Raw genomic sequence first — 14,682 nt, 5'->3', positions numbered from 1 at the left:
CGGATCATTTTGGCTCCGCATCGTCAGGCGGACATCAAAACGCTGCAAGCAGCGTTTTGGTGTCCGCCTCCAAAGCGGAATGGAGGCGGAACGGAGCCAAACTGATGCATTCTGAACGGATCCTTATCCATTGAGAATGCATTGGGGCTAAACTAATCCGTTTTGGGCCGCTTGTGAGAGCCCTGAAACGGATCTCACAAGCGGACCCAGAAACGCCAGTGTGAAAGTAGCCTTACCTACATTTCTTTTGGTAAATTCAAGGCATTAAAAGAAGTTGTCCACTTCTTTACTATTGATGGCCTATCCTCAGGAAAGGCCATCAATATCTCATTGGTGGGAATCCAAAACCTTTCATTCCCAACAATCAGCTGTTTCAGAGTAACTCCAGCACCAGAGCTACACAGCTCCATCCATTGTGCAGTGGACAGAGTTTGTAACCACCACCACTCCCATTCATTTCAGTGTTAGCAGTGCTGTAGTGACTAGCTCTGTCCACTGCACACTGGGCAATGAAACAGTTGATCAGCAGGAGTGCAGGGTGCTGATCCCCTGCCGATCACATATTGATGGCTGTGAAGGGCAGTAAAGGACTGGACAACTCCTTTAAGCTCCACCCCGGGCATGCCCCAAATCTGCCAAGAACAGCCACTTATGGGCAGGGTTTACATACAGTTGCAAGAAAAAGTATGTGAACCCTTTGGAATGATATGGATTTCTGCACAATTTGGTCATAAAATGTTATCTGATCTTCATCTAAGTCACAACAATAGACAATCACAGTCTGCTTAAACTGATAACACACAAATAATTAAATGTTACCATGTTTTTATTGAACACACCATGTAAACATTCACAGTGCAGGTGGAAAAAATTTGTGAACCCCTAGACTAATGACATCTCCAAGAGCTAATTGGAGTGAGGTGTCAGCCAACTGGAGTCCAATCAATGAGATGAGATTGGAAGTGTTGGATACAGCTGACCTGCCCTATAAAAAACACACACCAGTTCTGGGTTTGCTTTTCACAAGAAGCATTGCCTGATGTGAATGATGCCTCGCACAAAAGAGCTCTCAGAAGACCTACGATTAAGAATTGTTGACTTGCATAAAGCTGGAAAGGGTTATAAAAGTATGTCCAAAAGCCTTGCTGTTCATCAGTCCACGGTAAGACAAATTGTCTATAAATGGAGAAAGTTCAGCACTGCTGCTACTCTCCCTAGGCAGTGGTGTATCTTGGTTTTGTGCTGCCCTAGGCCAGACTAAACTCGGGCTCCCCCCTAATATAAATTTGACCCACCCCTTCCTGTCAAGACCAAACCCCTTTCTCTCTAAACCCCACCCCTTCCTGTCAAGGCCAAACCCCTTTATCTCTAAACCCCACCCCTTTCTATGTGCCATCCACAGATCCCCCTCCCCTAAACAGTGCCATCCACGGATCCCCCTCCCCTAAACAGTGCCATCCACGGATCCCCCTCCCCTAAACAGTGCCATCCACAGATCTCACCCCTAAACAGTGACATCCACAGATCCCCCTCCCCTAAACAGTGCCATCCAAAGATCCCCCTCCCCTAAACAGTGCCATCCACAGATCTCCCCCCTAAACAGTGCCATCCACAGACCCCCCTCCCCTAAATAGTGCCATCCACAGATCTCCCCCCTAAACAGTGACATCCACAGATCCCCATTCCCTAAATAGTGCCATCCACAGATCCCCCTTCCCTAAATAGTGCCATCCACAGATCCCCCTTCCCTAAATAGTGCCATCCACAGATCCCCCTTCCCTAAATAGTGCCATCCACAGATCCCCCTCCCCTAAATAGTGCCATCAATAGATCCCCCTCCCCGACGCTCACAGGAGAACATTTATAAATGAATCATTAACTTTAATCATTGCTAATCTCTTTACTGGATATCTTACTCTGTCTTAGCTCTGGTAACAGCAGGCAGTGCAGGCGGGCGGCGCTCACTCACTGACGTCCCGCGCCTGCTCCTCCGACTAGGCGGCGCAGGCGCGTGACGTCAGTGAGTGAGCGCCGCCCGCACTGCTTGCTGTTACCGGAGCTAAGACAGAGTAAGATATCCAGTAAAGAGATCATCGATGATTAAAGTTACTGCTTAGTTTATAAATGTTCTCCTGTGAGCGGCGTGGCCCTGTATATTCTAACCCCCAGGCAAGCGTCCCTGTCACCATGGGAACGCCTGGGGGTTAGAATATACCATCGGATTTGAGTTTTTACGATCTCACTGAGGTCGTGAAAACTCAGATCCGATGGTATATTCTAACCCCCAGGCAAGCGTCCCCATCACCATGGGAACGCCTGGGGGTTAAAATATACCATCGGATCTTCTGAGTATACCGGCGGCAACATATAAGACGAATGGGACAGAGGCAAACAAGGCATTTTGCCGCCCTATTGGCAAGTGCCGCCCTAGGCAAAAGCCTGGTTTGCCTCGTGATAGATACGCCACTGTCCCTAGGAGTGGCCATCCTGTAAAGATGACTGCAAGAGCACAGCGCAGACTGCTCAATGAGGTGAAGAAGAATCCTAGAGTGTCAGCTAAAGACTTACAAAAGTCTCTGGCATATGCTAACATCCCTGTCAGCGAATCTACGATATGTAAAACACTAAACAAGAATGGATTTCATGGGAGGATACCACAGAGGAAGGGACTGCTGTCCAAAAAAACCATTGCTGCACGTTTACAGTTTGCACAAGAGCACCTGGATGTTCCACAGCAGTACTAGCAACATATTCTGTGGACAGATAAAACCAAAGTTGAGTTGTTTGGAAGAAACACACAACACTATGCGTGGAGAAAAAGAGGCACAGCACACCAGCATCAAAACCTCATCCCAACTGTGAAATATGGTGGTGGGGGCATCGTGGTTTGGGGCTGCTTTGCTGCGCCAGGGCCTGGACGAATTGCTATCATCGAAGGAAAAATGAATCCCAAGTTTATCAAGACATTTTGCAGGAGAACTTAAGGCCATCTGTGTCACGGCCAGTGGTTTGTTTTGTGACACTTTCCTTCACTTGGTTGCCCGTGGCAACGTATGGTGTTGTGTGCATGTGGTGGCAGTGTCTCAGCCCTATGGCTGATCCCCAGGACATGATTGCCACGCATGCCGTTGCCCGCGGCAACAGGTGAAGTGTGTTTATGTGTGTATTCCCCTTTAAGTGTCTGTCTTCCCTTGCCTGGTGTTGGAAGGGTTAAATCCCTTCTGTGTGTGTGAACACTGGGTGTGGGTGTGGCTACTTGGGCCTATAAAGCCTCAGTGAATATCACTTGTCTGAGGGGTACTTCAGCCATGGTTAGCTGGAGCAGCCTCCTGTGTATTCCATCTGCCAGTGGGGGCCACCCTTGTGGTCATAGGTTTATGTATGGTGTTTAGAAGATGTTTGTTTGGTCTTTATTTATTGCAGAATATGGTTTCCTGGGTTCCCGTGTGATGTCTGTGTGTGCGGTGTCCTTTGTGTTGTTTGTGGACAGCAGCACTTGCACGTGGGTTCCAGGTTGTGTGTCTGTGGCAGGTAAGTGTGGTACTAGTCTCACTTACCTGTCATTGCCATATGTCTGTTTCTGTTCCCCTTTCTTTATAGCTTGGCCACTTTTAGACTCCTGTTACTCCGTGTCCAGGAGGAACGGGCTGTCTACCCAGCTCCTAGTTCAGGGATCGACGGAGGGTCAGAAGGGATCCAAGGTTCCTGAGCATGAGCCCTCCTACCTTCAAGGGCGGCTCATGCAGCTAGGAGTCAGGGTCAGATTAGGGAAGCTCTAGGAGGTGACCTGCTCCCTAATTCTGTGGTACTGGTCAAGTAGCGACCTTCCATCTCCTGATACCGCACGGCTGAGGGTTTTCCCCATCCTCAGCCGTGACAATCTGTCCACCAGCTGAAGCTCAACAGAAGATGGGTGTTGCAGCAGGACAACGACCCAAAGCATAGAAGTAAATCAACAACAGAATGGCTTAAACAGAAGAAAATACGCCTTCTGGAGTGGCCCAGTCAGAGTCCTGACCTCAACCCGATTGAGATGCTGTGGCATGACCTCAAGAAAGCGATTCACACCAGACATCCCAAGAATATTGCTGAACTAAAATAGTTCTGTAAAGAGGAATGGTCAACAATTACTCCTGACCGTTGTGCACGTCTGATCTGCAACTACAGGAAACGTTTGGTTGAAGTTATTGCTGCCAAAGGAGGTTCAACCAGTTATTAAATCCAAGGGTTCATATACTTTTTCTTGCAACTGTAGGCCCCACCCATTTTGGAGGTCAGAACAAGTCCCATGTCTGAAACATTGGTACAATCCTGGGAAATGTAGGACTGTTGGCAGCTTTGCAGGTGTAGCCCAGCAATTAGAGATAACCACAGAGCTGTACATGGGCTCAGCCTGCGAATGTGTAATGTGTTTCCCCGAAAATAAGCCCTACCCCGATAATAAGCCCTAGCGCTATTTTGCAGGGTTTTTGTAGTAGCCCTACTCCAAAAATAAGCCCTAGATTTTATACAAAGGGAAGGTGGAAGAAATGTGCGGGCTGCAGCAGCTCAGGAGCGCAAATTGGAGCAGCTCAGGAGCGCTCAGGAGCAGCTCAGGAGCTGTCATGAAACTGTGGGCGGGCGGGCAGCGCAGGCTTCAAGCTTCAGTGAATTAGCCTTCAGTGAAGCCGCCAGCCCGCACCTACATCGCGGCACTAAGCAGCACCTGGCGGCTTCACTAAATGCTAAATTATGCCGGCAGCCCGGGCTTCCCTTCACTTTCACGTTGGGCGGGCTGGCGGCTTCTCTGTATGCCCTGTACTGCCGCCAGCCCCCACGTTCTTACTTACATGAAGGAGGCAGCAGGAGGATCTCTTTCTCCTCTCTACTGCCTGGAGGAGCTCCCTACATCTCTCCCGTGTCGTATCTGCTCTCCCTGGTACCGTAGATTGCTGCCTAGGTCCCTTGGGTAAAGACAGCTCAGGGGCAATATACGGTACCAGAATGAAAAATGTGTGGCAAATATGACTATAACCCCCCTCATCCATAGGAATGCATCCATGTACTGCAGTATATGGGTGCATTCCTATGGATGAGAGGGGTTGTAGTCATAATTAATATAAACACTGTCCAGGGACTGTTCTGTAATTGGCATGTGTCTATATAAAATATGTTCATGAGCCAAAATAAGCCCTAACCCTTTTTTCGGAGAAAAAATAATATAAGACCCTGTCTTATTTTTAGAGAAACACGGTAGCAACCTTACAGTGCCCAGCAATTTGGAGTTTGTAGATATCTGGAGGAGGATGCCAGTCATGTTTACTGTTTACCAAATAAAAGTTGTGGGTGACCCCTACCCAAAAAAGTTTGAGTTTCCGCCGCTTCTCGTGGTTTAGCTGGGCCGGGCCAGTTTTTTCAGTCCTTTGAAAATGAAAACAAAGGCATCACATCCTACTACAGGATGTGGCTCTGTAGAGCTAGGGAGGGATTGGTGCACGCTTCCTAATAAACAGCTGCATCTATATTACACTCCTCACGTTATGGCGGCAGAACTACTATCATTTTGGCTCCTTCTGGTCTTTTCCAGCACTCTGATTTCAGGAGACTCTTCCTTGAGATTAGATAATCTGACATTTGTGGTGGTGGTGAGTAAATAGTAAATCTTTACATCTCATTGTAGGAATCTTAGGAAGATTCATTTCAAGGGGTTTTCTGGTTTAGGAAACCCATTGTCAAATATTTTTTTAGGAACGTTAGGTAGTTATTTAATGGGGGGAGTCACAACCCTTGTCAGCTGGCTGAAGTGAAAATTGTGTAAAAAGCTCAGAAGTAACGTATACATAGTGGACATGGAGCAATTTCTTATTAGCTTTGTAGTTGTCATTGCCTCACCAGTACATGTGGCGTATAGTCCCCTCAGTGTTTAAACCTTCAACAATTCTAGCATTCATGCCAAAGAGCCTCCAATCTCCTTTGCTGCTCTACAGGAACCCCTCTGGGACAAGCTTCCTTTCACAACACTGTGTTTTAAATGGAATGTGTCATCAGAAAATGGACTAATTTATAAATCAAGTTTTCATGTTGTTAAACATATTTTATATTTTCCATGTCACTATCTATATTTAACAAAAATTCGGGAGTTTTCACACAGGCCACTAAGACAATAATTTCTGGTCTGTACAGACAGATGACTTAAGACAATGATTTCTGGTCTATACAGATCACTTTTCAGCAGTCGTCTCATTATGATCACAAGCAGGATTACAATGACTTATCACCCATGTATAGATAAGACAGCAGCCACTCTTCACAATAGGTGATATCACAGCTTATCTACTCCCTTCTGACCTCTGTACAAGTCACAGAGAATTTCTAGAAAACTGTGTCTACAACCCATGGTGGCTGCTGTAAAGCATATGTCTAAATGCTGTTAAAGGGAGTCTGTCACCAGCATTTCACTTTTTTAACCCTTCCCACAGCTTCCTAGCATTCTTACAGTTAATAAAAACGTTACCTCTGGCATCAATCCTGGACTTATAGAACCCTCAAAAACGATCTTTATAAGATATGCAAATGAGAGCTCGCAAGTGCCCAGGGGCGGCGTTACTCTCTTAGGTGCCCTGCTTGCTCAGCCTTCTCATTGCGTCCCCCCACCCCTTCCTACCCTCTGCCCGCCCATCCTTTCCCTCTGACCGCCTTTGTACTAACTTGTTATTCTGCCGATATCCCGAGCCTGCGCACTCATTCTTTTGGCCGGCGCATGCGCACTGCGATGCACATTCCTTGTACGGCATCACAGTAACTATTGCGCATGTGCCGGCTAACGACGCCGATGGACCGCCTCCTTTGTTGTGTTTTCGCGTCGTTAGCCGGCGCATGCGCAATAGTTACTGTGATGCCGTACAAGGAATGGGTATCGCAGTGCGCATGCGCCGGCCAAAGGAATGAGTGCGCAGGCGTGGGATATCGGCAGAATAACAAGTTAGTACAAAGGCGGTCAGAGGGAAAGGATGGGCGGGTAGAGGGTAGGAAGGGGCGGGGGGACGCAATGAGAAGGCTGAGCAAGCAGGGCACCTAAGAGAGTAACGCCGCCCCTGGGCACTTGCGAGCTCTCATTTGCATATCTTATAAAGATCGTTTTTGAGGGTTCTATAAGTCCAGGATTGATGCCAGAGGTAACGTTTTTATTAACTGTAAGCATGCTAGGGAGCTGTGGGAAGGGTTAAAAAAGTGAAATGATGGTGACAGACTCCCTTTAACAGCACGGGCAGGATGACCTCCCCCCATTATCATGTTCAAGATATAGAAGAAAAATCTACACCCAGAAAATTAGAAAATATGTGTCACATTTAGGATATGCCTGAAATGTCAGATAGGTGTGACTCACTCTTATCTCCATAACGTAACCCCTGAAGTGAAGGAGAGCACACTGCATATACGTATTGTGCCCTACATTCACTGCTATGAGACTTCCCAAAATAGCCAAGCGAGCATGTGCAACTATTTTTAGAGGTCTCAATCAAGAAATGCAACAGACAAGATTTCCATAGAAATATCGCTGTCGTATTAAAAACCATTAGTATGAACAACATCAAGAAGGCATCATACCAAGTTGGAGGTCTCAGTCCATTCTTTCAGTCTGGGCAGAGGTTTACCACGGAGGTGAATGTAACATGAGAAAGGGGGCGGAGTCCCTTGAAACGTTGCAGGTGGTGTGATCCACGTTATATCCACCTCGGTGGTAATCCTCTGTCTGGTTTTTAATACAACAATAAAGCGATATTTATATGAAAATCTTGCCCGTTGCATTTTTGATTGAGATTGGGATTAATGGATACTACATGCACAGAACGCCCAGCCTTTGGAACTCCACGTGGTGCATTTTGTATATTAAGAGATCCCATATCAGTGAATGGAGAGCATGATTCGAAGCACAGCTGCCTCTCTATTAACCACTTTGGGTCTCTTGGAAATAGCTGAGCCAGTCTGCAGCTCATTTTGGAACTCCCATAGTGGTGAATGGACAGTACTCACCTTTTACTTCTGTGGTCTCAAAGGTAGGACCCGCACTTATCTTGACATTTGTGGCATCTCCTAGCAATCCGGCAGAGAATAGCTGCCAGAGTTCATTGGATCCAGCATTCAATGTCGGATCCACAAAATACGGATAATATCTGTGTTGCATCTGTTTTTGTGTTATTTGAGGACCCAGTGACTTCAATCCATATGTGTTCTGCATCTGCAGCCAAGAACAGGACATGTTCTATCTTTTGTGGAACGGACATATGGATGCAGAAAGCAAATGGATGCCTTCCGTGTACTTTCTGCATCAATCTGTCCGTTCTGGAAATGATAGAACATGTCCTATTCTTGGGCACAAATGCAGACCACAGACTGACTGAAGTTAATAGGTCCGCAAAAAAAAACAGATGCAACACGAACGTCATATGAATTTTGCTGATCCACCTTTTGCAGACAGCAAGATACATATGGTTGGTGAATATAGCCTAATGCCTCCAGCACACAACCGTATCCATTTTGCGCTCCACAAATCGCGGATCCGCAAAATACGGATGAGGTCCGTGTGCACCCTGCAATTTTCGTGAGAACCACTGTAAAAAAGTATATTCTTGTCCGCAAAAGAGACAAGAATAGGACAGGTGCTATAATTTGCAGCCCAGCCGCATGGATGCGAGCAGCACAGTTTTCTTTTTACGGACCTATAGAAATGAATAGGTCCGCGTGAGATCCGCAAAAAAATGCGGATAGGAAAAAGAAGAAAAATACAGTCACCTGCATGAGGCCAAAATACTTAGCTTTAACTTGCTACAACTGGAATACCAAAGAGCAAAGAAAACACAAAGCACTCATCTTTACCCAGTGTCCTGCTTCCAGCCTCACGGCACCTGTCTCCGCTAGAACAGAGGCACTGACCTGCTGTATAAATGACACATGCTATTTTTGAATGGTCAGACAACCCCTTTAACAACTGCAAAATACTGTATGTGATGTGTGCACTGGAAATGTATATAAGCCCCTGGCTGTCATTACTACAATGCAGAAGATCACACCGAACCAGAGGAAGTATAATCAAGATAGTCGTACTTATCATCTTATACAGATACTATTTGGTTGAGGCAGCCATTTTGTCAACGCTAATAGCAGGGAGTGCAGCCATATTGCAAGTGTCACTTTTGAGTAGCCGACAAATGGAAAATTTATGTTTGAAATGTTCTCTTCTTTGAGTCTGTAGACAGCACACCAAGAGATCATGATGTCATTCACACCATCAGACAGAAGACAGTAAAACTGTTGCATAACTAAGGACAAGGATAGTATGGCCCTGATCTGAAACTACCCCACTGTCCCTACCTACTTGCAGTTTAAGCCCTAAATGGGTAGACCACAACTGGTCGACGATCCATACGCTACTAAGGTGCTGATATGGACAAACAAACATGCAGACAGACAAACACAATAAGCAGAGTCAACAGAAAACAGGTCAAAACCAGACAGGTTGTACCAAACATGAGGCAGAGAATGGTCAAAAGACAAGCCAAGGTCAGAAACACTGGGAACCAATCAAGAACTCAGGAACAGGGAAAAAGGTGTACACACAACAGACTATCACTGGCAATGATGTATAGAAAGGAGAGGATTTAAATAGAGTGCCAAGTCCCTGCACCAGAACCTGATTGGTCCAGTGCCCTGGCGCTCGATTAGGGTCACACACAAAACTAAACATGACTGAGCAGATGGACTATCAATCAGTCCACTGCCTGTCTCCCCCAGCATGCGTCGCTGGAGCCCGCACAGGTAAGTTTATTACAAAAACTACCCCAAAGTAATGAAACAACTATAATTGACCAATGGTCACTCATCGCTGTACATAACTATAACAGAATCCAGAAGTATGGCATGTGATAAAAGATGTTTGCACTTTATTGGGAGGGTATATGCGGCCTACGGACTCTAGAAAAGAACATTTTAGTAGGAACTAAAACTGGAGGCTCAGAGTTTAATTCCGATTTGAAGATCTACAAAACTTTGGAACATCTATCTTAATAAATGATCCCCATAACGTCCAAATGATCTGGATGGTCTAATATTTTTTAATATTATGTTAATTCAAGAAAAACTACATAATTTAGTTAATTATTGTTTCTGGACAGCACAATGGTTTTTATCCGGCCAGTTCCCGGCATTTTATGCTAAAACAGCCCACTGGAGAGCTTGGCAGCAAATCAGAAAGTAACCTTAACAGATTTTATGGTATACAGTATACATTATGGAGAAGATGGTTAATGTATCTAAGATCTATCTGATTTGTTTCTATGGCTTTGGAACCAGAAATATGCTACAGTAAACTGCAATTCATTACTGATAGGCAAGAACTTGAATCATGCAAAAGCAGCTGCAGACTTGCTTTGGAAGATTTAGCTTCCAGTATTTGTAACTTCATCTTCCCAGGTGGTAAAAAATCCAACAGTCTGCCACCTACTGGAACAATTCTTGATTTGGCATTAAATCTTCCTTTTATTAGCTTCCTCCGAGATTTTATGGAGTGGCAGACAGTTTATCTGATGCAAAGGGTAATTTCCATAGATTGATTTCCGATAAAGTATCGCCTGGACAAACTTTTATCCACAAGGTTCTTCTAACCACCCTTGGCTAAGGCCTGCTTCTGCAGATTTAAAGGGGGTAAAAATGATTTTTAACAAGTTCCTGCAGCATGGCCCTTGACACAGAAGATTCCTGCTCCACTCTGGTTCGGTGGTCTGCGCTGTATCTCTCTATCTTCCGGTCCCAGCACTATTTATATACACCAGTCTATGGACATGGTCACATACTCTACTCCAGCCAATGACTGGCTTCAGCAATGATGCAGCCACAAGCGGCACATCACTGCTGAAACCAATCATTCTCTGGAGTGGTGCATGTGACCATGCCCATAGCAAGGCAAATGTAAACAGCGCAGGGTCTGGAAGCTGAAAGCTGGGTCATGGTTACATAGCTAAAAAAAACATAAGCGTGCTGCGGTTTTTGTCCGTCCTCCTCTCGGCATGTTTGCCGTGCTGCAGCCGTATCTCTGGCCTGTGCCCATAATAGTGATTGGGACAGGAGAGGACTTCCGGGAGCACACGTGTGCAAACGTTAGTACGGATCCAGCAGGTTGTTCCCCTGCAGGACAAGCCTAATGCGAATGTTAAAGAAGTTCTTTTTAAAACTGTCCACTGTTCGTGCTGTGACCACGTCAGGAGTCAGTCTATTCTACAGATTTACAGTTCTTACAGTGAAGAAGCTTTGACGCTTTTGGAGACTGAGCTTTTTCTTCTCCAGTCGGAGGCAGTGCCCCCTTGTCTTTTGAGGGCATTTTACATGGAACAGTTTTTCACCATATTTTTTGTACGGCCCATTTATATATTTGTATAGGTTAATCATGTCCCCCCCTTAGATGTATCTTCTGAAGACTAAAATACATTTAATTATTTAAATCTTTATTCATATCCAAAACTCTCCATGCCCCTTATCAGTTCAGTTGCTCTTCTTTGTACTTTTCCAGCTGCTGGGCATCTTTTCTATAAACTGGTGCCCAGAACTGAACTGCATATTTGAAATGAAGCCGCACCAAAGCTTTGTAAAGTGGTAATATTACATCCCTGCCCCGCGAGTCCATGCCTCGTTTAATGCATGACAATATCCTGATGGCCTTAGAAGCAGCTGATTGACATTGTATGCTGTTTTTTAATCTACCCTACCATCTACAAGGACACCTAGATCCTTCTGTACAATTGACTCTGTCCCCTAGGACATATGATGCATGTAGATTATTACTACCCAGATACATAACATGATACATGTCCAAGTCAGCTTGTAGTTAGATATCTCCATAGACTGCACAGTACTACATAGCTTGGTGTCATCTGCAAAACTAGAAACAGTGCTATTAATCCCATCCTCGATATTAATAAATAATTTACATAATAGAGGACCCAGAATTGTATTAAACAATTTTATCTCCCACCAAACACACTGGCAAACAGGTGCTGCTGCCAGGCAGGGGACATGCCAGACAAGAGCAAAACTCTGATTGGCAGGAGGTTGGAGGCTTTGAGTTCAGCCAGGTCATGGAGGCAAGGGTGAATCTACAGGGAAACTTCCTGGTGCCCACTTGTGTCCTCCTGAAGACAGCCAGCGAGGTAAGTAATTATCTGACGCTAACCTCCTGACTCTTGAATCCAACTGTATAGCCATCTTGAGACAACTAGAGTAGGAGGACAGAACATGGCAGCTGGCGCTGGCCACCACAGAGAGGCAGTTATTGGGGAAGTATTTTGTGCTGCTGGGGCATTATTTTGAGATGTACTGTGGTATTTGGTTCTGCTGGGCTGTATTTTGTGCTGCATTGTAGTATTTGGTTCTGCTGGGGCCGTATATTGTACTGCACTGTCGTATTTGGCTCTACCGGGGTGGTATTATGTGTTTGCCCTGCTTTCTATCAATTTGGACCTGCTTACAACATTGGGCCACTTTTAGTTTTTTTCCTGGACCACATTAAGTTCTCAGGGCATATAGAGGTATATAGTACCAATAGGCACTGCCTACTACTGTACTTCACAGCAAAATAGGCAGAGGAGCAGCGTAATGAGTCTGGAGCGCAGAGAACGTGGACTGCAGGCTGAGTGTGGCGCCACAAAAGTACACAACATATCCTATTCTTGTCCATATTTGCGGACAAGAATAGGCATTTCAATCATAGAGAAGGATGTTCCGATCCGAAAAATGCAGAACGCATGCGGCTGGTATCCATGTTTTGTGGATCTGCAATTTTTGGTCCTCAAAAACGGATACAGTTGTGTGAATGAGCCCTTATCCTGTCAGGGATTAGTTTCATAGCCTGTCCCTATATCTATTAACTGAAGATTTACAAACAGCATCTCCTAGCAACCATCAGTGAAAAACTTTTTTCATTGAAGCCCCATTCACTTCTATAGGGTCACGGCTGCGTGAAAATTATAGAACATGCTGTGATTCTCAGAAGTAGGCGTGGAGGCCGATCAACCAAGGTAGCACTACTGCCCCTTCACAGCTGCAGCCAAGTGCCATGGTGAGGGGCTTCTCATGAGCCCTTTGCACTGGGCCCAATAATGTGTTAAAACAGCCCTGTCTTAGACATGTGACTATTAATTAAGTGTTCTTGCATGGCAAGACCACTTACTGTTATCTCCCATATATATTCTTATTATTATAGCCAAATTTACCACCCTAACTCCTCCCACAGTTTTTACACTACATAAACAGTAATATACCGAAACGTGTGGATTGTTCCCGATTGGTATGCTATTACTTTGTGGAACGTTTCACCGAATGGTTCACGAAATATCGGCTTTTTGTGTCAAAATTAGTCCTATAGGAATGAATGGCGAAATGTTCAAAACTAGAGCGGGAGCTGACAAAAGCTAGAGTGTGAGCTAAAAAATCAGGACATGATTTCTAAACTGCCACCACGCCCTCATTTTAAAGCCCACCTACATATCAAAACATTCAGCTATCCTTGCTGCCACTAAAAATGTCCACAGCTAAGCCATAGTCCTGATAGTTTTCACAATATGACCATTTGTTTGCAACTCACACCGCCCATTGACATTTATTGAAACTCCACTCTAGCCTTCAAATTTGAAGGGCAATTTCTAAACTGCGACTGTGCCTTTATTTTTAATATTTCAGAGACATACTATGCATCAAAATGTAGGTCTGGGTCTTGTGATTCTCACAATAATCTTCGCTGTAGGATTTATAATTTTTAAACTACAACTGTTAAAAGATGGCAACCGCCAGTGAAGTGAGCAAGTTGGAGCAGTTTGTTTTTAACCGCTCTTCTCTGCCCTTGCTGTAGAGTGAGTTGCCATAGGAACCCAGGTGTGTGAGCAGCCAGAAGAGTGACAAAAGCTAGAGTGTCAGCTGAAAAATCAGGACATGATTTCTAAACTGCCACCACCCCCCCATTTTCAAGCCCACCTACACAAATCGGCTGCTAATGTTTTTATAAATGTATGTTTTAATGTAACTGTGAAGCACTTTGGGCAACAACATTGCAATTAAATGTGCTATATAAATAAATAAAAGTTGAAATGCATTTCTCACTCTATCAAGCTTGCCATATGCACTTTTTAAATTTTAGCAATCAATTGGTTAGTGTAAATGTTTACTATGTTTACTCACTCCAAACACTCCACACAGTTACTCTGCCCACTCCATAAAGTTACTCTGCCCAGTCCAACCTTTCCACAGTTACTCCAGCCACTCCAACCACACAACAGTTACTCAAGCCACTCCACCCAGTTACTCTGCCCACTCCAGTTGTAGACTACTGGTGGAGGCAAGAACACTTCACATAATTTCCCCAGAAATTTTAGCTTTTTTAGTGTGTATATTCATTCAACAAATACATACCGTATTTTTCACCCTATAAGACGCACCGGCCCATAAGATGCACCTAGGTTTTTGAGGAGGAAAATAAGAAAATAAATATTTTTAACCAAAAGGTGTGCTTTTGGTGTGTTTTGAACTAATGGTGGTCTGTGCATGACACTACTATGGGGGATCTGTGGATGGCACTGTTATGGGGGGGATCTGTGGGTGGCACTGTTATGGGGGGATTTGTGGATGGCACTGTTATGGGGGATCTGTGGATGGCACTGT

At 45.0% G+C, this 14,682-nt stretch overlaps 1 protein-coding gene across 3 annotated transcripts in view; it reads left to right on the top strand.

Moving 5' to 3' along the window:
• The first annotated feature begins 5,482 nt into the window (after positions 1 to 5,482).
• Positions 5,483 to 14,682, top strand: part of LOC121002211 (testicular acid phosphatase homolog) — a 114,444-nt gene continuing 105,244 nt past the window's right edge. For 2 of the 3 annotated variants that reach the window (XM_040433578.1, XM_040433572.1), the window contains exon 1: positions 5,483 to 5,624. In XM_040433578.1, the coding sequence (XP_040289512.1) occupies positions 5,520 to 5,624 (105 nt within the window). In that variant the 5' untranslated portion in view covers positions 5,483 to 5,519. The remainder of the gene's footprint in view (positions 5,625 to 14,682) is intronic. The other variant, XM_040433585.1, reaches the window with a different exon arrangement.

The sequence above is a fragment of the Bufo bufo genome, chromosome 1 (assembly GCF_905171765.1).
Source record: "Bufo bufo chromosome 1, aBufBuf1.1, whole genome shotgun sequence".
Lineage (NCBI taxonomy): Eukaryota > Metazoa > Chordata > Amphibia > Anura > Bufonidae > Bufo > Bufo bufo.
The sequence above is the reverse complement of the archived record's forward strand: the minus strand, read 5'-3'. Positions and strand labels throughout refer to the sequence as shown.